The sequence below is a fragment of the Typopeltis vanoorti genome, chromosome 2 (assembly GCF_054136105.1).
Source record: "Typopeltis vanoorti isolate ZY-2024b chromosome 2, IOZ_Tvanoo_1.0, whole genome shotgun sequence".
NCBI classification, from domain to species: domain Eukaryota; kingdom Metazoa; phylum Arthropoda; class Arachnida; order Uropygi; family Thelyphonidae; genus Typopeltis; species Typopeltis vanoorti.
Window position 1 is genome coordinate 80,180,198 of NC_143550.1, and position 22,424 is coordinate 80,202,621.

General features: G+C 35.0%; 1 protein-coding gene across 10 annotated transcripts in view; it reads left to right on the forward strand.

Moving 5' to 3' along the window:
• The window catches only part of PMCA (plasma membrane calcium-transporting ATPase 3), a 1,392,263-nt gene that overhangs the window by 1,041,047 nt on the left and 328,792 nt on the right, over positions 1-22,424 (forward strand). For all 10 annotated transcript variants that reach the window (XM_090412026.1, XM_090412017.1, XM_090412079.1 and 7 more), the window contains one exon: positions 16,572-16,785. In XM_090412026.1, the coding sequence (XP_090268152.1) occupies positions 16,572-16,785 (214 nt within the window). The remainder of the gene's footprint in view (positions 1-16,571; positions 16,786-22,424) is intronic.

Sequence of the window (22,424 nt, forward strand, 5' to 3'; positions counted from 1 at the left end):
TAGGGATCTTTCTTCTTGCTACATCCTCGTAGTCACCATTGCAAGTCTCTAGTTCATGCCTGATTGTTTTTACTGTATTCAGGGAGCATTGGGCAGCAGTCGTAATATCCTTATTTTGATGGCGGGCACGAATCATCATGATACAAGTTATTCTCTTCCATGATTCAGGTGGGTTCCAGCTATCCATCCTTTCTGACATCTTATATATGAATGAAGAAGGGTCCAAACTTTTAAATGAAGAGAAGTGTGTGTTAATACATGTAACTTACGGAAAAATATAATTAATTATAAATATGTCAAATTTATCCCGAACACCCTGTAGGTTATGCTTGTCTCCCATCTTCCTTCCAGTGAATAGTAAATATTGTTCATCTGCTTTAACTATTCATCATATATTAATCGACTGTCATTTTTATTTTTGATGAGTATAGCCAGCATTTTACTGCTGTTATTCTTTGCTTGAGGCTTATACCCTGGCTGTTCATTCTAGTATTGTTAATAAGGATCTTACACGTTAGAATTAATAAAGTTACTGGAAGAAGGAAAAAAAAACAGCAATAGTAAACATTCATTGCATATAAAGAGCATGCAAGTGCAAAATCAGGTTGGTTAAGACTATTATGGGGATAAGCATGTGAACATGAATTCAACCACTTTTGAGGCAAGGAAGCATGAGAATGGAATAGATCAAAGAATGCTCAATGTTTCTCAGGTCTCAGTTCTGAATTGATCCATACTTAAAATGTGCAGCAGTACTTGGTGGCCAAGGGGGATATGTATTTCATTTATACTAATGCCAGAAGCATCAGGAAAGGGTGAGGAGGTAATTTTTTGCGATGTTTATTTTAATTGACTTAACACATACACACAAGAGACTGCAAAACCTATATAGCACATTAAGAGATTCTCATGTCATAATTGTAAGACAAGACTACATGTCCAAATTTCCATATCTGTTGCTATGATTTATGCTGAAGTTTCTAGAACCAAAAACTAGGTAGACCCTGGAATGCAAATAGATAATTTACTGACTAAAATTAATTAGTTACAAGCCAATGTTTTGCTAACTCAAGTTAACAAAGATAACTATCACAACATTCCTTGGAAAAAGATCACTTCATCAGGTGGAAGGAATCTGTGCTACTGCACAAATTCTAATTTTAATTATAGAGACAGTTCCTGAATGTGGCAAAACATTCTACAGAAACTGGGTAACTAGCAGAATTGATGGTATAAGTTGACATAGATTTTGGCACACTTCCCTTTCTACCATCATTGCTAATAATAGGAATCACTATAAAGAGCACCACTGTTGCCAACTATGCATGTGACTGTCCTTGTTGTGCAGTTGTTGTTATTTTTCCTCACTTAGTGTGTATAACGCTAGCTAGCTTGATCTGGTAAAACATCAGCTTGTAAATAATTAATTTTAATTGGTAAATTATTTATTTGCATTCCAGTGTCTACCTAGTTTTCTATTCTAGAAACTTCAACATAAACTACTTTACATGTATGCATAAGGAAATAAAATAACAGACTCCAAATGCCAAATATATTAACCTAAAATTTACAGGTCATCAGCAATGTCAGGAAGACTAGTAGAACAAAGTAGAACATTAACAATGGATTATGTAAAAAAAAAAAACGTACAAGCCATGTATTAATATAAAGGAACAATACAATATGCGTGAGCTATAGTAATTGATATATATATATATATATATATATATATATATTATTAATGTCTAATAGTGTAATGTCGCTTTCACAAAGATCTTCTCTCTGCCTTGTGCCCTTTTTTTTAAGTTTTTTTTTTTTCCCTTCCATGAACAATATTCTGCTAAATTGGATGCTACCAGTCCCCCATTTTCCTCTCCAACCTGTAAACACAAGTGAGTCTCCCCTCCTTCATTGCACACTTACTTCTTTGGATCTCTATCTTTCTTTCCTATGAGATTTCTCTAAGAACTGAAACCTCCAGTTCAAAGAAACTTCTTTAGATATTCTTATGTTCCCATACATACATGCACACAAGGAATAAATTAATAGACTTTAATTGCTAAATATTTCAACCCTGAAATTTACAGGTCATCATCAGTGGCAGGGAGGCTAATAGAACAAGATGGAACATTAATAGTGGATTATTTAAAATAGTATGAGCCACGTAATGGTATAAAGGAACAGTATGATCTGTGTGATCTGTAGTAATTGATATATGTATATGTTAAAAGAAATTATTTCTGAAATATTTCCATGTTACTCCTCTAAATAAATATTAATTTTTATAGCTATTTTTGATTAGGAGTACCCCTTTTTATAATGTCATTGACTTTTTACTCAGTTTTTTTAGGACAGATACATGAAGAATATATGGGAAGAATAATTTTGGACATACTTTTGTAGGATGTTTCTAGTTATCTTCATATTCAGCAGCATCTGGTGTATAGCAATATACATTTGTACAACTGCTGAAGTATGACTGAAAGGAGGGGGGGGGGGTTGGAAATGTGGAGATGGAGAGATGGGGGAGAATTGTGGGTAAGGCAAGAGGTATGCAAATTTTCAAACCCGAGTTTTAAGGGTGGGTTGGGAATTCTTTGGGAAGAAGGCATGACATAGCCTCCACTTTTCCCAGGAGCTCCGAAGACAGCGCACTGTTGAAATGACTCGCACCCCATTAATTCCACTCCTAATCTTGTTCCATCATATTCTGTCATCTCAAAAAATTTTCTATTTTTCACCTTCTTAATAATAAGATTATCACCTTCTTAATAATAATAAATGTTTCTTTTAGTGGTCATTTATCATAAATTAATGGCAACAAATTCATAATATGTTAATACAATCAATTAATTTAAGGTCTTTTGAAACTTTAAAAAGTTGGTCATATTTGAAATATCTACTCTAGCTAAATATTTATATACTTCTGAAGGTGTCTTATTTGATTTGCGTTGTTTGAGTCTATGAAAAAAAAAATATGCTTAAATTAATATTTAAAAGTTATTTTTTAATAGTAGCATAAAATAGATCGGAAATTTCTCATAGGTTTGGCTGTAAAAAAAAGTTTGATACATAATGCACATATGTATAGGCAAGCTTCCATCCACCAGGGGTGGTCAGACACAGAAATTTCTTTATTATTCTACTACTATCTTCTGGAGTCATCAAAATCTGTCAATTAACCCCTTTTATTCCTCTATAGGGAGTTGGTGAGATTGTTTTAGCCCTGCCTAACTTTTGGGGACTGAGAGGGCAGTTCAGTCTCCACCAGTAGCCAATCAGAGATAGCTGGCTAAGACCATCACTATACATGGCATATGGTGAAGAGAAGCCACTGACAAGTGGAGTCAAATACTGATTATTCAATATCTTTTTTTTTTTTTTTTTTGAAATATTAATTATCGCTTCTTATGTAGAAGTAAACTAAAATAACACATGATGTATAATGTAATAGAAGAAAAATCATGATTTTGTAGATAAAAGATTTTAAAAACAACATTTCTCTCACTTCTGAATGATGTTGATTAGCTAAGTGCTGATATATGGCAATCAACGATAACACATTTCACAAAAACCAGTTTCCATTTTTTGTGAAACTGACCCAGATTTACTTCTTGTTATACTGTATTTGTGTAAATGCAAACACAAGTACTGAGTTTTGGCAAATGTGATTATTAAGTGTGAAATAAAAGGTTTCAGAAATGTATCAGTGGCAATGGATGCAATTTTCTTATAAGATGTGCCAGTGTGTTACATTTTGAGCCTCCGTAGCTCAGTTGATATAGACGAAGCCTTTTGGTCGGAAAGACCTGGGTTAAATTCCCCTCCATGATGTGAGGAACTTTATCTGGTCTCTTTCAACTAAAGATTGAGTTAGCTGGTCTCATATGGAGGTAGAGGGTTTTTTCACCTGGAAACTCGGGTTTTTTATCCCTTAGAACAGGCAAACCAGCTCGTAAACATACACACAGATCTACAGTCATAAATTGCATACTTAATCCCTTATTAGGAGGACTCAATCCTAAGGGACAATTGTGGAAAGGGAAGAACCACACAAATAAATAAAGTTACATTTTTCTCATATCAAATTCAGCCTTCTAGGAGAAAATCCATTCCATTCCATCAAACAGTGATATTTTAATATTAGAATTGTTTAACTTGTTGCATGGTTTGGAATGTGTATGCTTCTAACACTCTCAGTCAAGTGCTTAAATATATATTATATAAGAGATTGACTTGATGTACTGGATTTTCTCCACTACCTCTCGTAATCCCCCCCCCCCATAAAACAACCTAGGCATCTTTTCAACACCCATGCTCCTAATTCATTTCAGAAATATAACCATCCTTGTAGAAAATAAATAATGTGCACTGCACTTTGATTTTATAAACCACCAAGTGGGTTATAAAAGGTTTACTCTCATGCCAATAACTATGGCATTATACTGTGGTTTGTTTGTGTGGTCATTGTGGTAGATGTGCTGCTGTGACCAACTTTAAAGTTGTGTAAAGTTGCTGAATGTACTTATTCAAATCATTTATCTGTATTGCAGTTTTTACTTTCTTGAAAATAATATAAAAATAGTGGATATTAAAAGATCCAACATTATTTCAAAACTGAATCTATGTAGAAACTATAAAAGTTTCATAATTTTGACCAGAGAGCTTATGAGAATACAATCCTCGGCATCAGAGTTGTCTTAGATGGCACTACTTAGAAGAAGGCAACCACTTCCCAAGTGTTTGTCTGTACATTCAAATGCTGAGTAAGTGAAAGACACTGACAAAACAAAAAACAGAGATAGTTGATGAAGTGGTGTGTTAATGGTATTAGCAACAATGAGAAAAGTTTCCCATGTCAGATTGACTAATTAGAGAAAAGGCAAAATACATCTGTGAACATACATTCAAACTGCATATGTAATGAGGGATGGTTGTACAGAAATAAATAGTGTCATGGAACCAGGTGCACAGTAATTTGTGGAGAGAAGCAATCATCAGATTTCGAAGGTATGGAAGACTTTCCAAGAAATTGTTCATGATAAGTGTATAAAAGCCAATGAGATCTGCTTGTTTTGACAGATGTTGCCCACATCAGCAATGACACAAGGCAGTGAACAAGTCATCAGCTGGATATTATTATTATGTAATACTTCCAAGGAGGGAGTGTACACCACTTCACTACACAACTCACCTTCTACCATACTCCATTCTCCAACTACACTACTACCATCAACACACAACACCATCTACTGCCTATCTTTTTGTCTGTAAATTATGTGTTCTAATGGTCAATTTGCCTGTATGGGATAAAAAACCCAAGTTTCTGGGAAGGAAAATCCTGCTACTTCCATATGAGATTGGCTAACTCATTTTCAACTTGAAAGGGCCTATATAAAGATTCCTCTTGTCAGAATGAGAACTGAATGCAGATCTTTTCCACTTGAAGGGTGCAATGTCCCAATTGCACTATGGAGTCATGGGTTACTATTTGTGCCATTGCTGCTGGATCCCATATATGCAAACCCCTTGTGATTCCCAGAGCAATCCACTGCCATTTCAGGTGAATGGAAAATATGACACTTCTATTTTCATATAGTGATTATTGTAAATAACTGTGTGGTTCTGCCGTATAATTTTCTGCATCTATTGGCATGCTATTAAGCAATATAACTAAAAATCAGCAATTTTGACCCCCTCCCCCAATCAATATATATGAAGAGTTTATACAAATTAAGATATTTTAAAAGCAAAGTACATATCGATAGTAGCATACTTAGTTACTGATGCCCTTGATATTTTCGTAGCTATGGACCTTCTTTCAGTGTGACAATTTCGATAAAATATCATGTCACTGGTGCCCTTCTGACAATGACACCAACCATAGCCTTCCACTGCATATCGATATATCTTAGCTTTGACATTTATTTGAGCATTATACCTATTATAATGCTCGAAGTTTCTTATACATATGATATGAAATGAAATGACATGACACAATACGATACAACAAAATAATTTAGGAAGGATAAATATTGATTTGTATGCTAAGTAACTTTCATTTGCAGTTAGTTGACTTAACAGGTATACATGGACACAGTTAAACTGTGCCTACATAATTAATAACATTATTATTATTAATCTAACACTGTTTGTACTAAAGAAATCTGCAAAGAGCATTGTTTTAAATCAGCATGATGAATACATTGCAGCAAAATGAGTAATTAGTTTGAAGGAAGTTTGGTTTTCAATTTGAAGTGACATTTATAACTTGACTTTTATAAAAGTGGAATGCCCAACAAAATATCTGTTTGTTTATACAGAGAGCTTGGGGAAAGGAGATAAAACCACAACTACTTGGTTGACATGATAGCAAAAACAAGAAAATACCACAAAGATAAAGCAAACAAGAAGTTGGGGAGCTCTAACTTAATAACTTGGGATACTCCTGCTATTCATTGACCATAATTTATTATTTTAGTTACCTTTAAAATTAATAGCAATCCTTTATTCTTTTGTCCTCTCTGTCTGGAAGCTAGCAGATGAGTTTAGTGAAAGGTTTGACATCATTATCTGATTGCCATGTTTTGTTTTCTTTTTTTTCATTTATTTTATTTTATTTTTTTGGATGGAAGGGGAGTTAGAATTCTCTGTTTGATTTAAACAGTTCAGGAAAACAATAGCTTTCCATTAGAAACAGTCTGAATATAGCAATTGAAACTATCATTTTTGTTTACACTTTGTTGTGATGGTTCTTTCTTCCTGCTTCAGAAATCTTCTAATGGCTATCCTCTTTTTTTGTTTGCTTGCAAGAACAATTATGCTGAAAATGTTGTTCACTACTTTTTTTTTTTACTCTCTCTCTCATATGTCTGTAAGGATATGTGCATTGCATTATGGATCTAAGGCAATTGATGTGAAGTCATTAGTCTCTATATACAAGTAGTGTAGTCATGAAATTACTTCATGTGCAAACTTTGTTTGCTTACAGTTAGATAAAGGATGAAACCAAGAATATCATTTCTTGGCATCTTTAATTTATAGTGATATTCTTGGACTTTGCAAAAGCATTCGATAGATTGCCCTATGGTAAGTTGGTGTACAAGCTGCAGAGAATAGAAATAGATAGTGTATTGGTTAGATGGATCGGAGATTGGCTCTCTGAACAATACCAGCAAGTTGTGTATGATGGAGCTGTGTCTCAGAAAAGGAAGGTAACCAGGGGTGCCTCAGGGTTCTGTTCTTGGGCCCTACTGTTTAACGTGTTTGTTAATGATATGTCATGTGAAATGACTGGGAGATCTTCAACTGTTTGCCAATGATGCAAAGGTAGGTAGAATTATCAGGAATAGTGCTGATGTTAATTCTCTATAGGAAGATTTGAATAGACTTCCAGCGTGGACAAATGAATGGGGGTTGCAGTTTTAATGTTAATGAATGCAAGGTGTTACACTTTGGGATACATAGAGGTGAGGCTACATACTGTATTGGTGGAGCTGTACTTCAGGAAATGGATGAGATTTGGGAAGGGCACATTGTATAGCTGCTATGATAAAAAATACATTTTTTTATCATAGCAGCTATACAATGTGCACTCTGCAACACCACCAACTCATTAAGGATAATGAGTTGGTGGTGACTCTATATAAGGGATTGGTCAGATCACATGGACTATTGTGCTCAGATTTGGTCACCTAGTTTTCATCGTAATGCGGAAACACTAGAGAAGGTCCAAGCTAATATTAGGACTCTGGAGTGCTGCTAGTTACGAAGAGCATTTGAGAGAATGTGGATTACAGAGGTTGGTGGATAGGAGGAAAAGAGGAGATATGATAGAGACCTTCATGTTAGTTAAGGAATTCTATCAGATTAATACATAAGAAATTATAAAAAGAGTGGATGTTAAGATGGGAAGAACGAGAGGCCATCCCTGGAAGTTGTATAGACAACTTCCAGGGATGAGGAGTAGATTTTTTACATGCAGAGTTGTTAGTGAGTGGAATGTATTGCCTGAATGCATTGTGAGTGCAGGTAGTGTAAATAACTTTGAAACTCATTATGATAGACATGTTGCTGGTTGAGTGGGCCTCCCATGTTGAGTCTGTTGACTCCATGGAGGTTACCAAATAATAATAATACTTTGTTTCACTTCATCAGGAAAGAACATGAATAAACTAAAAAACTAGAAAGCAAGTGATAACAGTTAACATCTCTAGTGAAAAATATTTGAACACATTTAAACAATGGAAAGCATGCATTTGCTATTACACTGGGTTCTGGTTCATGGTTTTTTTCTGTATACTACTGGTAGATATGAGTGTGTTGTGATGGATTAATGAAGACCAGACTTCATGTAAAATCATCTCTTGTTTTTATGTTGCACTGTAGACGATGCTTCATCATCATTTCAGCTGATTGTTTGAATGCTCTCAAGTAAAAACAGTAATCTTTGTGAAGCATTTTCGTTTGTTGCCATTCTACTTGTTTTGTTTCTGTTGTAGATGCTGCCAGTCCTGATTTGTGCTGTCTTTTCTAGCTCTCAACATCCTTGAAGTGTTCTAATCTTCATAGCTCTTCAGATCTACCTGTCTGTCCTATATGGTGTAGGCCACAATTGCAACTGATCTTGTAGATACCTGGTTTTTTAAGTGGCAGATTTGGAGGTTTTGGGTGATTAGAGATTTTGTTGACTGTAAAGCTGCCTTTAAGTTTTGTTGCCAAAGCAATCTTGCTGTTTTATCTGTGATCGATTGTATATATGGGAGAATCATTGCTCCTTTATGCTTCTGATTGTTTTGGAGGTTGAAATATATATACGAGTATCTCTCGATGTTACCATGTATATCAAAATTGCATTACTCAAATCTAATAATCAATGGTAAAAATTACAATTCGTCCATGATCAATTACTGTATTAATAATTCGTTTTATATGGTACACTTTTAGGAAAGATTAAAAAACAAATGCAAAGTAAATGTTTAATAAATACTATCTACATTATTTACTGCAATTTTTTTATCAAAAGAAGTTATCAAGAGTTGCTTGAATAGTTTTAGTTTTTTTCTTATCAGCATAGATTCTACGATAACAAGCAAAATGACTCTCCAGAACTCGGCAAACAAGCAATAAAACATAAAGAAAAAACACTGCAAATATAATACATGATGGTACAAATTAAGTGGATATTGAATCCAACATTATTTCATAGCCGAATGTAGAAACTACAAGAGTTTCATGCCGAATATATAGAAACTAAAAGTTTCAGCAGATGCATGCATAAGCAACCATATGGGCAACTCGTAATAAAGCCGGAGTATGTTCCAGATCACTTTTGCTTAGTATTTTCCATAAATAAATGTAAAGCACATCTCGTAGAGGACATGTATGATAAATAAGTCTTTGGCTCTCTATTGTAATACATGATGGTTTATTTATTTTCAGTTATAATCTAAAAATTATTGAACAGAGAATAAAAAATAAAAAAAAACTAAACCATACTATACTGACATCAGAGGTCACAGTATCTCTCAGATACAGTTTACTGTCAAATATCACAAAACTTTACATAATATGTGTTAAACCAAACTGACAGCAAAAAACAGTATGGAATATCACTCATAACATATGAATGCACAGCTACTCATGACCTCCAAGCTATACACTGAATTGTGTGAGAATATTTATATTAAGCATTTTGCTTATATCTGTCAGATCAGCTGCAAGCTCCTCAGGGTTAAAGGCACGTTAATCAAAACTCTTGCCGCGTATATCAAGGGATTGCCGCAATTAATTTCACTGCGATAATCAAAACCGCGTTAAGCAAGGGATACCTGTGTATATATATTTTACTAATGGTCTGTTATAGTCATTTTTTGGAATGACTGAACTAAGATGTTGAATCTTTTGGTTTCTTTTATCTGTGTTGGTAGATATTCTGTAGGCTGTATTGCATAAGGGACGGATGATGCCTGTTTTTTTTTTGCGCAGGGTAGCGATGAGAAGATTCATGTATGTAACATCCTCTGTTAGTTGGTTTTCTAGAGACTGAGAAATATATAGGAAACGAACTAACACAGGATGTTATGTATATACATCTTCTCATTACCACCCAAAAAAAAAAAAAAAAATTGTTTTTTATGTCAAAACTTCTTGTTCTTTTTTTGTATTGTTTATTAAGATTATATTGATCCACAAAGAGTTATTTGTGATATATTGCGTGGTTGATTTCTGTTGAGGTGCTAAAGATAAGATTAGGAGTTTTCATCATGACTGAGACTTAAAAGACTCACGAGAATCAGTTTGTTTTTTCTTTTTTTAACCTACATATGAGAAGTAGAACCTAGAGCATATCTGTGTCATATGTGGAGTACAATAAGGATTGAGAAAGAAGAAATCTGTTGACATTTTCGTTGAAGAGTTGGAGGTTATAGTTCTTGGACAAAGGTAAATGGTTGTAAAAGATCTTGAGCCTAGGAGAATGCCTGGGTTTTTTAGAGGCCGATGCAACTGTTGATGTGATATGTTTATATGATATGCCAGAAAGATCAACATAAATGCCGGTCCAAGGAGAGGGAGATCTGATCCTGCCTAGTGATTTGTGTATTACTTAGGTAAGAGTAGATATTCTTAGAGCAAAAGAAAAGACAAGACTGTATTTTCATGGTATTGAAGGTGCCTAAATTGTCCTTGTCATGCTAAAGGATGGTGTGGAGATTAGTGTTTAAGGTATTGGTTGCAGATGATCTTGATGCTGGGGGATGGCTGTGAATGGTATTGCCTCCAGTGCTGGAGTGCCTCAGAACAGAACTGAAGCACTCCTGCATTGGTTGCAAAGAGAGGATACTGTGCACACTATGACATGCAATAGATGATCAGAGAGAAATCTAGCTATACAGGTATAGAAGGTGGTGGCAGATAGACTAAAGGAAGGCAGTTTGTAAAGCATGCCTTGGTGCCAAACACAATCAAAAATCCTAGAGATGTCTATGACAATAGAATATGTTTCTCCAAACCCTTCCATGTCACATGTTCAGTGGTGGTGGTATAGGCTAAGAAATCAGCCATGGATCTAGATTTGTGGAATATGTATGTATGGTTACTGATTAACTGGTGGGCCTGTGGATCTTTCATCCATACTACAAATCTCTATTCTCATCTTTAATACCTTTTTCAATATAAATACATAAATCGACCATATAAATCATGACAAATAACTCTCATTGTGGATCTAAATAACTGGTCAGTTGAGAGAGGAGTATATTATTATAGGGATAGAATTATTATTATTACGTGACACCTCCAAAGACTCATCGCAGGAGGGCACTCTCCTCTACTCTGCTACACACATCTCACCATCTCCCTTACTACTTAATTCTTGTACTGCACACAACTACCATCAGTGCCATCTACTTCCCATCACTACTGGCAACAGTATTTCATTTTCCTGTAAATTCATGTGTTTTGATGGCCGATTTGCATGTACATCGGATGGGATTAAACCCAAGTTTCTGGGAGAAAAAACCCTGCTACCTCCATATGAGATCGGCTAACTCATCTTCAATTGAAAAAGTATATATAAAGATTCCTCTTGTCACATCAAGAATTGAACTCAGGCCTTTTTCATTCGAAGATGCATTGTACCATTGTTCTTCCAGTTGCACTATGGAGGCTTCTCTAAAAGGGATGTTTTATTGTCAGGGAGGATAGAGAAAATAGGACAGATAATTTCAATTGTGTGACATAGATTAAGAGGAAGAAGAGACACGTGGGAAAAAAAAAATGGAATTTATACATCTATCGAGAGATAATTACATAAAACAGTATTTAATGGATCAATCTGGGGTTTCAGACCACTAGTCATGTTATGGCATTAGAGGATTTGTCCATAATAAAGATAGCTACTTTGCCTCTGATTAGGAACTTTGATCATAATTGTTGAATTGAAATGTTGCAAACTATGGCATTTCATTTTGAAGGCATCTGTGGAATGAGACATTTCAAATATACTGCCACTATTTCACCACATAGAACAAATTGATAGTAAAAAAAAAAGTTATTTAGACACTCAATAGTTTTATGAAATATCTCTGTTTCACATTGTCTGGAGATAATAGCAAATAAAAAATTTAGCTATAAGCAGGTAAGGATCACATTTCTAAAAAAAGAAAGAAAGAAAAAGACTTAACAATGGAATGAGCAGACGTGCTATGTAGGAACTTAATGGTTGTGACATGCATGCCAGCATTATCTATATGTGTTAGATATTTTATGAAAGAGATCCTGACTTGGTATAGTTCGCCCACTGATTAGAGCTCCTTCGACACTTCTGCACATGTCAGAAAAAGGAGAATCCATTCCGATAATAGGGTAATCAGTCCGTATTGCAGGATGAGTTGTTTATTATTGCAGGTCGAAAAATTAACTTCTCTTTTATGATCATTGTAGTTAATTATGTTGTTTGTATAACAGTTGAAAAATTTTACCTATAAAGCACGTGATTTCGCATGTTAGCAACCAATTCACACGTCCTTCATTTCTTTCTCCCCTTCAGCATGAATCGACTATTCTTGGCAAGACGCCAAGCAGAGATCTACAAACGGTGGGGGAACTATATCATACCATGCCATGTTTCTTCTTGCACTGTTGTTGATATTTTAACATTTCAAACAATTCTTCTATAAAATCTCTGGTATAGAAATTGTAATCTCTGGATCATTTCAGTTCATTGCCACAATACTTCATGTTTGGATTCCATTGTATGTTCTGCCATTCCTGATTTGTGTTTTCTTTTTTCTCTACATCTTTAAAATATTCTGGCATGCATGTGATTAATTTTCATCAAAGCAGAGATGTATGTAGAGCCAGTTATTATGACCAGGAGATGGAAGAAGGATGTCAGCTGTGCGTGAGAAATGGTCAAGAGGGGTTTGAGAGAAGCAGTATTAGACTGCATTCCCAAAGTGAGGAGAATAAATCAATAGGACTTAAATGCACGAGTAACATAATTAAGCAGGAGCTGATTAAAAAAATAAATAAATAAAAAGAAGAAAAAGAAAAGAAAAAAAAATTATATGAAGGAAATAAAAGAAAGGGAATCAGCAGACCCATGAACGGTAGAAAGTATTAGCAAGAAAGGTGACCAGCATGGTAAGGAAAGAAGATAAAATTAAGTGACTAGGCAAAAGAAATTAATATCAGTAAAATTATGGAAACTACAACTGTGTTAGGAATAATTAGTTTAATTTCCCGACGTTTCGACCTTCATGTTAATGTTACCATCTGGAGTATACATATATATATACAAAGACAAGCTATATTACATTTCAAACAGTAAGCCAAAGTGACAATGATTTGATCAGCTGTTATTCTACTGGTCTGATCTCTAGTAGGAAAAAAAAAGCAATTGTATTTATAAAATCAGTAGAGAACAAATTCATATAGATAGTTTTAATACAGCAAAAGTGGTGGCCTAATCCATAATTTAACACTAAAGGAAAGGGTAGGCAAAAGGAAACTTCAGAGAGTCTTTTCAATGTAAGTAAAAAGAAGTGTGATCATGGAAGGATAACTGTTAAGAAGTTGGGATGGGATGAAAGGAAAAGAAGTAGTTGAGTTACTGACTGATCACTTTTAAGATGCTGCACCATCCAGGTGGAGATTATGCAGTGACTAATGTTACATAGACTGATATGACAGTAGATAGATGAACTCGACCTATTACAAAAACCTTAGTGTGAATACAGTCATCACATTAATGGGATATCAGTTTCTGTGTACAACACAAAGTGTAAAAGAAATGGTAGGGCTCCAACCACTTGATTTATCCTCCCAATCTTGAACGTGCCATTTGAAAATTGCGTATCCTTAAACTGCCCTTGTCCAGTTTCCATGCACTACTAATATCCTTCCTTTGCAGTTTTTTATTGTAAAGGTGCTGCTCGGGTCGCCTCTAGTTTGTTCTACTTTGTTGTAATTCTGCATATATACCTTCTTAATACAAAATTTCATACTTAGCCACCCACCAGGTTGAAATCACTCTCATCCCATCCCAACTTCATGATAGTTATCCATCCATAATCACATTTTTACTTACATTGAAAAGACTCTCTTTCCTTTTGCCTACCCTTTCCTTTAGTGTTACATTCTTGTTAAATTATGGATTAGGCCACCCACCATTTGGGCAATTTAAGTATTACCAAATAATGAAGAGAAGAATAATGCATTATTATCAGATGGGATTTGAAAGAGCTAGATCTGTTAATGGCATTAGACGTTTGTCTGTAGCCAAGATAGGAACTTGCTTCTGAGTGGAAGGACTGATCATACAGAAGCAATTGCCTATCTTGGCTGTAGACAAACTTTTAATGCCATCAGCAAATCCAGCTCTTTCAAATCCGACCATACTGTTTTACATAATTATCTCTTAAAAAATGTGATGCCATTGTATAATACTACTACTAATAATCTTTATCTGTAAAGTTTGCAATTAATGAACTCTCTCTCTCTCTTTTCTGTATATCTGTTTGTCCTCAAATCCAAACTACAGTTTTCCTGATAATAATGCATTATTCTTCTTTCCATTATTTGGTAATACTTGAATTGCCCATATATCCAAAATTTCCAAATATCAACTTCGTGAATCATATTTATTGCTAAACTATTCAACTTTGAAAATCACATATCCATATTAACCTCAGTGCTAGTAAAATTCATTCCTTTCTCATTTATTGCAAAAAATTAAGGCATTGTTATTCATTTACTATTACTTTAATGATAGAGAAGATGAGATCTACATAGAGATATTTCCATGATCACCATTCATCAGAATATAGGTAAATTGATACTGATAACAGCATCTATAATTCTTTCACTTCCCATAAATCTGTTAAGATGCATATAGTAAATAGCTACTACCCATTTATGGTTCAGCTGCAAACTTGAACAAGTTCATCCTGTTGTTTAATCTCCTACTGCTGTTCTGTGGATTAACCTCTGTTCATCTGTCTTTTTCCAAAAAAAGCATTTTGCATCAGTTTAAATCTAATGTTAATACATTTTTCTTTTTTTCCCTGTTCTCCTATCCATGTAATACTTTTGTGCTAGAAGGATAATAACCTTTCGTATTTTGAATTTCTTAGAAATTACTATTCTTTATCTTTTTAGCAGAACATGCTTGACATTTTATTTTAATAGTGGAACAATTGGCAAAATATGCCACTTTCTAAGTTCAATCTGGGTTTCAGATAATGGTTTTCTTTTTGCATAATCTCAAGAATTTTTTTTTTTTTCCTCAGAAGACTAACATTCAGAACTGAAGAAGTATAGGGATTTTTCTGCTAATAACTATGCAGCTGTTATGTGATTGCTTATTTTGTAGTTTTCATTTTAAAATAAATGCGAGTAAATATTGCTTCTTATCCTAATTGGTTGATTGTTTTTTGTAGGTATATAATACTAAGTGTCACATCTTTTCAAAATATTCTCTCCTCCTCTTCAGATGAAAACTCATATAGAGTTAAAAGGGTATTTTGCTCTGAGAAACTCAGGTTTTTACTTGCCCACACATGCACAAAACAGACAAACCATCTTTTTGGATGAGCTTGTTTCCCTATTCCTTCCGTGACTTTTTCTTTAAGATGTATATTTTCTTAATGTGATTTATTACATGGTCACACACAAAACAAACCAACCAGAAACCATACACTGTTGGCAGAAATAATACATCTGCCTCATGGCCTTTGTTGCCTTGGTTACTAAACAGTCACTCTGAGGAAGAACTATCAAAGACTGTTTTTTTTTGTTTTTTTTTTCATCAGTAGATGATGGATGCATTCATCACATCTTGTGACAGATTATAATTTCAAATTCTCATCAACTATCAGTCATCTTCATCTACTTGATAATTATTCATAAAATCGTTTCTGTACCTCACTATGTTTTTGAGATATAGTTTGCCAGGATATCAGAAAAAAATTCTACTCTCCAGTAGGGAAAGTAAAGCTTTTTCCAGAATTTAATGCCATCTCCTGTCCAAAAAACATACTGTGGTCAAAAATAAATAAATGTATAAAAATAAAAAATAATGTATTTATAGGTAACATTGATTGAATTAATAAATTGAAAGTTTCAGTAATTTTTCGTAATTCATCCCATACATCTGTATGAGTCTATGCTTGCATTTAAATTTTCAGTGACAGAAGATAAAACAGTATGAAGTGATGACATGCATCTTAATACTGTATATACAAATAATTAGTTAAAAATCTAATTTATACAGATCAGACTTGATATTGAAACTTTTTTTTTTAATCTGAAAAGACAAATGTTATTTTTTTCACTTAGCTATAAAACAACAATGGATATTTATTATCCTTCCTTTTAGTAATAATCCATTTAATATTTTTTTTATTATCTAAATAGTTGACTTAATATTTAGAAATGACTAAAAGAAAATGGTTTTTGTTGTTATTCAAATTTAATTCAGAAGTAAATATTAATCTTTTTAATTACATATATCCTTATTGTTGCTACATTTATTCTCGGGTAAAACATTAATAATTTTTGAATTTCAGGATAGTCCTTTAAAAGCTGTACAAATGCTTTGGGTTAATTTAATTATGGATACATTAGCATCTTTAGCTTTGGCTACTGAAATGCCCACACCACTTCTTTTGCTAAGGAAACCATATGGCCGCACCAAACCTCTCATATCACGCACCATGATGAAAAACATTCTTGGTCATGCTTTATATCAGCTGGCTGTAATTTTCACTTTGCTCTTTTTGGGTAAGTTTGTTTCCCTGTTCCTTCTGTGACCTTTTCTTTACGATGTATATTTTCTTAATGTGATTGTGCATGTTTATTACATGGTCACACATACATAGCACACATAATCCAGTACACACACTTCTGTAAGACATTATGCTAAAAACAAATTGTCTTTCATTGAAGTATACAAATCTGGCTAGGAAATCAAAAACTCTATCACCTTTGCATCAAAATGTTTCAGAGGAAATATCATTGATTTAGTAGAATGCCTAGCATGATCACTCCTACCCTTGAGAACTGACAATCTTCTTATTGTGCTATCTTCTATCGAAGGTCAGCGACCATCTAAAAGTGGACACCATTTTGAGCCCGGAGATTCTTCGCACCCCTGTCCCATTTAAGGGATGCCGGGAACTTGGGGCCAATTGTAAGGGTTTGCTTGCCATGGTGGTTGTTCTGGAGATAAGGTAGAGCAGTAGTTTCTCCGTTTGCTTTCTGCTCTGCAGTATTACAGACATACACAATATAATCATATTGCCATCTGCAAATCTCTGATCACAAGCTTTTCCGTCATCATTTAGCTTCAACCTTGTGTCAGTACTGACAATGCTGCTTCCCAATGTCAGGGGGCAGTGACCCCAGCAGGTGCTTATTTAATGGCAGCACTACTCGCCATGTCACCGAGTTGTCATTGGGCTTTGTAAAGTTTTAAGTGAAACAGAGTTGCCACTTCTGCTCCCCCACGCCCTGATAGCTCAGTCGCTGTTGGTCCACAGCTGCTTATTCACCAGATTGCTCTGCTTATATCGCAGCTAGCCTCCATATCTGAAGGCTGTTCCCCGATCCGCCACCTGGGGACGCACCCAGTAGTAGTCAGCTCTGCCCTGGGAGAACTGACAATAAATACCCCATAAATACATACATACATACATAGCATTCTGCTCCAAGAGGCAGGGGAATATCTCATTTGAAGCAGAATGCTTCAAGCATGTTTATTCCTCCTGAGGTAGAATACTTCAAGAGGAATAAACATGCAGTACATTATTAATAGCTGTATAGGAAGATGGCACATCCATTTCTAGTTGGAATAACTGCCGTAGAAACCAGATATCATAGAGAGGGACTACACAAACAAACAAAAAAAAGACAACTTTGTAAATTATAAACAATATAGGTGAGAAAAAAATTAAACAACTGTTTAATGCCTCCAGTGTTTTGTCTCAATTTTGTACCCTGATAATGTACAGCAAATTGTAATACATACACAAACAACACACAAAGTAAGATATACATTTGATCTCACTGTAGCAAACACTGCTTGGATAAAGTTTCAACCAAAGCCTCAAGTTATAATGTTGTACTTAAAAAAATCCACTGTAGCTAATTGTCCACTGTCACAAACTCATGGTCCTGATGGGTTTGCTATATTGAGCATCAACCTTAGTACAGTGATGGACTTTGCAGAAATTTCATGATAACTAGAAATATATTAGTAACCTAAAACAAATATATAAATTAATTAAAAACGTGTATGAATTGTTGTAACGCTTAAATGATTATAAAAATGGGTGTCACTCAATAATACAATCCTAGGTGAAGAATGAGGGTAGTAGTATCTGAAAGAATCGTTTTATTTCACTACATGATATTTTTGTAGCAAGTGCACATGACATGAAGAATGTCTGTGAGTCATATTTTGCTTTTGGGCTTGTTTTTAGGATTGCTACTGCAGTCACTTTTCTGACATCTGCAATTTGTAGTTAGTTTAAAGGGTACAATAACAATTAATAATAATACAAGAAATTGCCACTCTTTAATGTAGAGTTAACTACAAACTAGCATTGAATCAGTTTCTGGTTTTACAAAGACAGTTATATATTAAGAGCGGTTTGGGGTGGGTGAGAATAAGGAGAAAATCTTTTATGGTCATTCCATGATAAGAGGTAGTTTAGTGAGAGCATAACAAAATTATGTCATGCTTGCTTAAAATGATTTGGGGAAAGAGATTAATTGTTTTTTGGCAGGAACGAATGATGGAAAGGTATTACATATGGAATGAGAGAAGATATGAAAGGGTTACTGAAAGCAAAAAAAAAGAATAGTGAGAGAGTGAAAATCATAAGTTTGTTGCTCTAGTATGATAGCAGCAAATGTCAAGCCATAACTGAAATGAGTCAGTGCATAAGTTGTGCACGAGGGATGATTTGGAGTTTGTCACAATGGATTATTTGGACCTGTAGTTCATCCCTTTGTCAGATTTGCAATGAAATTGCTGAATTAAGCAATGTTATTGAGCACTTAGCTTGCCCATTGTGAGCTAATAACCACTAGTGATATTATTAAAAAAAAGGGACAACTACTACTTTTTTTGGTATGGCTTTTAGGGACATTTGTCCTAAGATGTTTGTTTGTTTATTTTGTTTTATCATTGAACCTTTGGCTCACCCATTTTGGGCTTCTGGCAGTGGATTTAAAACGCATACCCTGCTCAGTATATTTTTGAATGTTTGTGTTTTGCAGTGAGTCTGTATGTTTCTTATGAACCATGGTGCATTGAACACTATTTGTAAACATTTGTTTTAGATTATATGTAATTTGCTAAGGTTTGAATTCGCTGTATAACTCCATGTGGGTGAGCCATACATCAGGACTGGCCTGATCAGCATCTTATATAAGAGCAGTTGAAGTTCTGTGCTTAACAACAATTAAATAATAGATAGCAGTAGGACAGCCCTGTTTCCTTTTGAGCAGACATTATAGATATGAGTAATGACGCGAAGGTCTTTATTTAGTTGTATCTGTAAGTTTTTGACTACTGATTGCCATGGAATGGGGTGTAAAACAACTACTTTGCCCTGTGGGTGACACCAATCTTTTTGTCAATAGCACTGTAGTGCTTCTGTCTGCATCATCAACTCTTCATTTTTTGAACAACTGTTCTATTTCCAATCTTGTGTTTTGTGGTTTTTTTTGTTGACAATCTAGGTCACAGGGGACAAACCATTATTGCAGTATTGGCTGTATGTAGAACCATAGTGGCAACTTTACGTAGGATTTCAACCACGTTGATGGCAAAAAGCAGAGGTGATAGCAGGAAGCACTGGTGGAAATTTGCCGTGATTTTGCATTCAGATGATTTAGCCTGTAGACGTTTGAAAAGAAACCCATTGTCCATATTTTGATGAATGCTTTGGCATTGTCCAGGAAAATCGCCCATGTACACTGCTTCCATTTGAACCTTAAGCTGATGTTTTTCATGACTCTGAGAACTTGTTGTTTGGTGAAATAGTTCTCACAGAATTCATATTGCTCATCAGGGGATGAGATTTAATTCTTTAGTGACTTTCCGCATTCTTATTAATATTACCCTCTTGGCTGTTTTTTCTAGGCAGGCAAGCAGGTTGATTGGGTGATAATTTTGGGGAGGATGGGCTACTTTTCCTTTTGGAATTAAGATTACATCTGCTACTTTCCACCATGCTGGGAAGTACCATATCTTAATATGGCATTAATTAATAGCAACAATGTGCATTATGGCTTTGCAGCATTTGTTGATTTTGTTTGAAATCCTATCTAGGCCTGGTGCTTTCATATTCTTGGGTTTAGTGATGATTTCATGTACCTCAGCAGGTGATGTCTGTTGGAAGTGGTTTGTGTGCGTTGTGTACTTTAGCATACATAAGTGTGTATATTACTGATGAAGTCTGGATTCACATGGATGTAGTTTGGACTGCACTGCTTCTCTAGGCTGTCAAAGTTGAAGCTTTTGCTTCAACTTTGTCTACATCACAGCAAACCAGACCACGTTCACTAGATTGGTGGGAGGGGTTTATAGTCTATGCATAGAGCTTTGGTCATTTTCCAGAGTGTCTGATCCTCTGTGTTTTGTCTCCCACTGTTTATTTTGAAAGTTTTTAATGCATGTTGAACTTCCTTTGTTGTTGCCCGTTAAGCACTTTGTGGTATTGGTACCCATCTGTGTTCTTTTCACACATCAGGTTTTTAATCTTATCCAGAAGTCAGTCAGAGTTTGTGCATGATACATTCACAGTAGCAGCCGCTAATGCAGATGTTATCTGCTTTTCCAAGCTCAAAATTGAGTCATTGATTTTTTCCTTTGAGTCAATTCATGTAGAGCAATCATTAGCTTTGTCCAGCCAATGGTTGGGACCCGATCTGGGATATTTCAAGTTGTGAGCCCAGCTGCAGTAAAATTAGGTTGTGGTCAGAGCTGAAGTTGTCCATGCTGTATTTAGCATTTTTGTTTCAATATTTTGTTATATCGCTGTGTCAAGGACATTAGAAAGAAGTCTTGCCACATTGTAGTACATGGATTCTGGAGGTCCTGTAATCATGGTGTTCCTGGTGGCATCAATGTTGTTGAGGATTCTACTGTTTTGATTTGTAGTTTTGCTGTTCCAGATTGTTCTTAATGTTTTCAGATCTCCTTCTACTAGTATTTCTAGGTACTAGACACACTAGTAGTATATGTAGAATTTTAGTTAAGTCTGCTTCCATTAACTGTTTGTTTGGAGAGTTATATATATACGGAGTATATTTTCAGGCGTATTTGTGGTTTAGACCTTAACCTCTGTGATTTCTATGTTCATGATAGGGGCCGGATTTACAATTTCATTGCATTCTGTATTGAACTTGACAAATATTATCATGCCTCTTGGTGTTGAGCCTCTTATTTCAGTGTAGAACATAGTTCCTGAGCTTTGAGTTGTCACCTGGCCAAAAGTATGTTTTCATATAAAAGGATTACCTCAGCAGTGTAACATGTCATAAATTCTTGTAGTTTGTGCATTGTGTTTCCTAGACTCTTGGCATTCCAGAACACAATCTATAGAGAGTTTGACCTTCTATGTTTGTTAACCATGACTAATGCAGCATGGACTGTTTGTGTAAGTCTCAAACTTTTGTGGAGGTGAAGGTCATGCCTTCTGTCATAATGGTTTTGGTTTTATAGCCAGATCACAGATGGCTTTTAGGTTATAGATTTCGTGGTATTGTTTGCTGATTTCCACTAGGACAAGAGTCATTGGCTGTTTATCTACTCAGAGCATATGGCTAACTTTAACAGGCATTAATCTACATTTTTTGTGGTGTCTTGTGACTTCCTTGATGGTGGTGGATTCTGTTATACCACATGGCACCACATTGAAGTTTTTTTCACTTTTTAAAGTGAATGTGTCATATTGGACATTTTGGTGAGTGTGTAGCAGTTGGCTACCATCTATGGCTGTATTCAGCCCATCTTGTCTGTGCACTGGTTTTCATAAAATGTATTTTATGATTTTGGAAGGTTGTGGCCACTTCCATCCATTGTTCCTTAGTATGCAGGATAACATGAGGAACTCTTTCCTTATGTTGGTTCGTTTCTGTTCCATGGGAGTGCACTTTTGTTTGATGTTGATTCCTGGCATCATTTTTTCCTTCTAACTTTGGAGAAGAGCTGTCCTGTTCCTCAGCTGTTTCCTGGTTCAAATATGAGTCAGATTGTGAGTACAAAGTCTGGAACTCTGGTCTGTTGCAGTCAATCAGACCGTTTCCTTTGCAAGAATCATAAAAACATCTATATTGTGCAAATGTCTGCTTAAACAGTAGGCTTTCCCACTAGAAATTGACTATTTAAAGTTCATAAAGCAATTGTA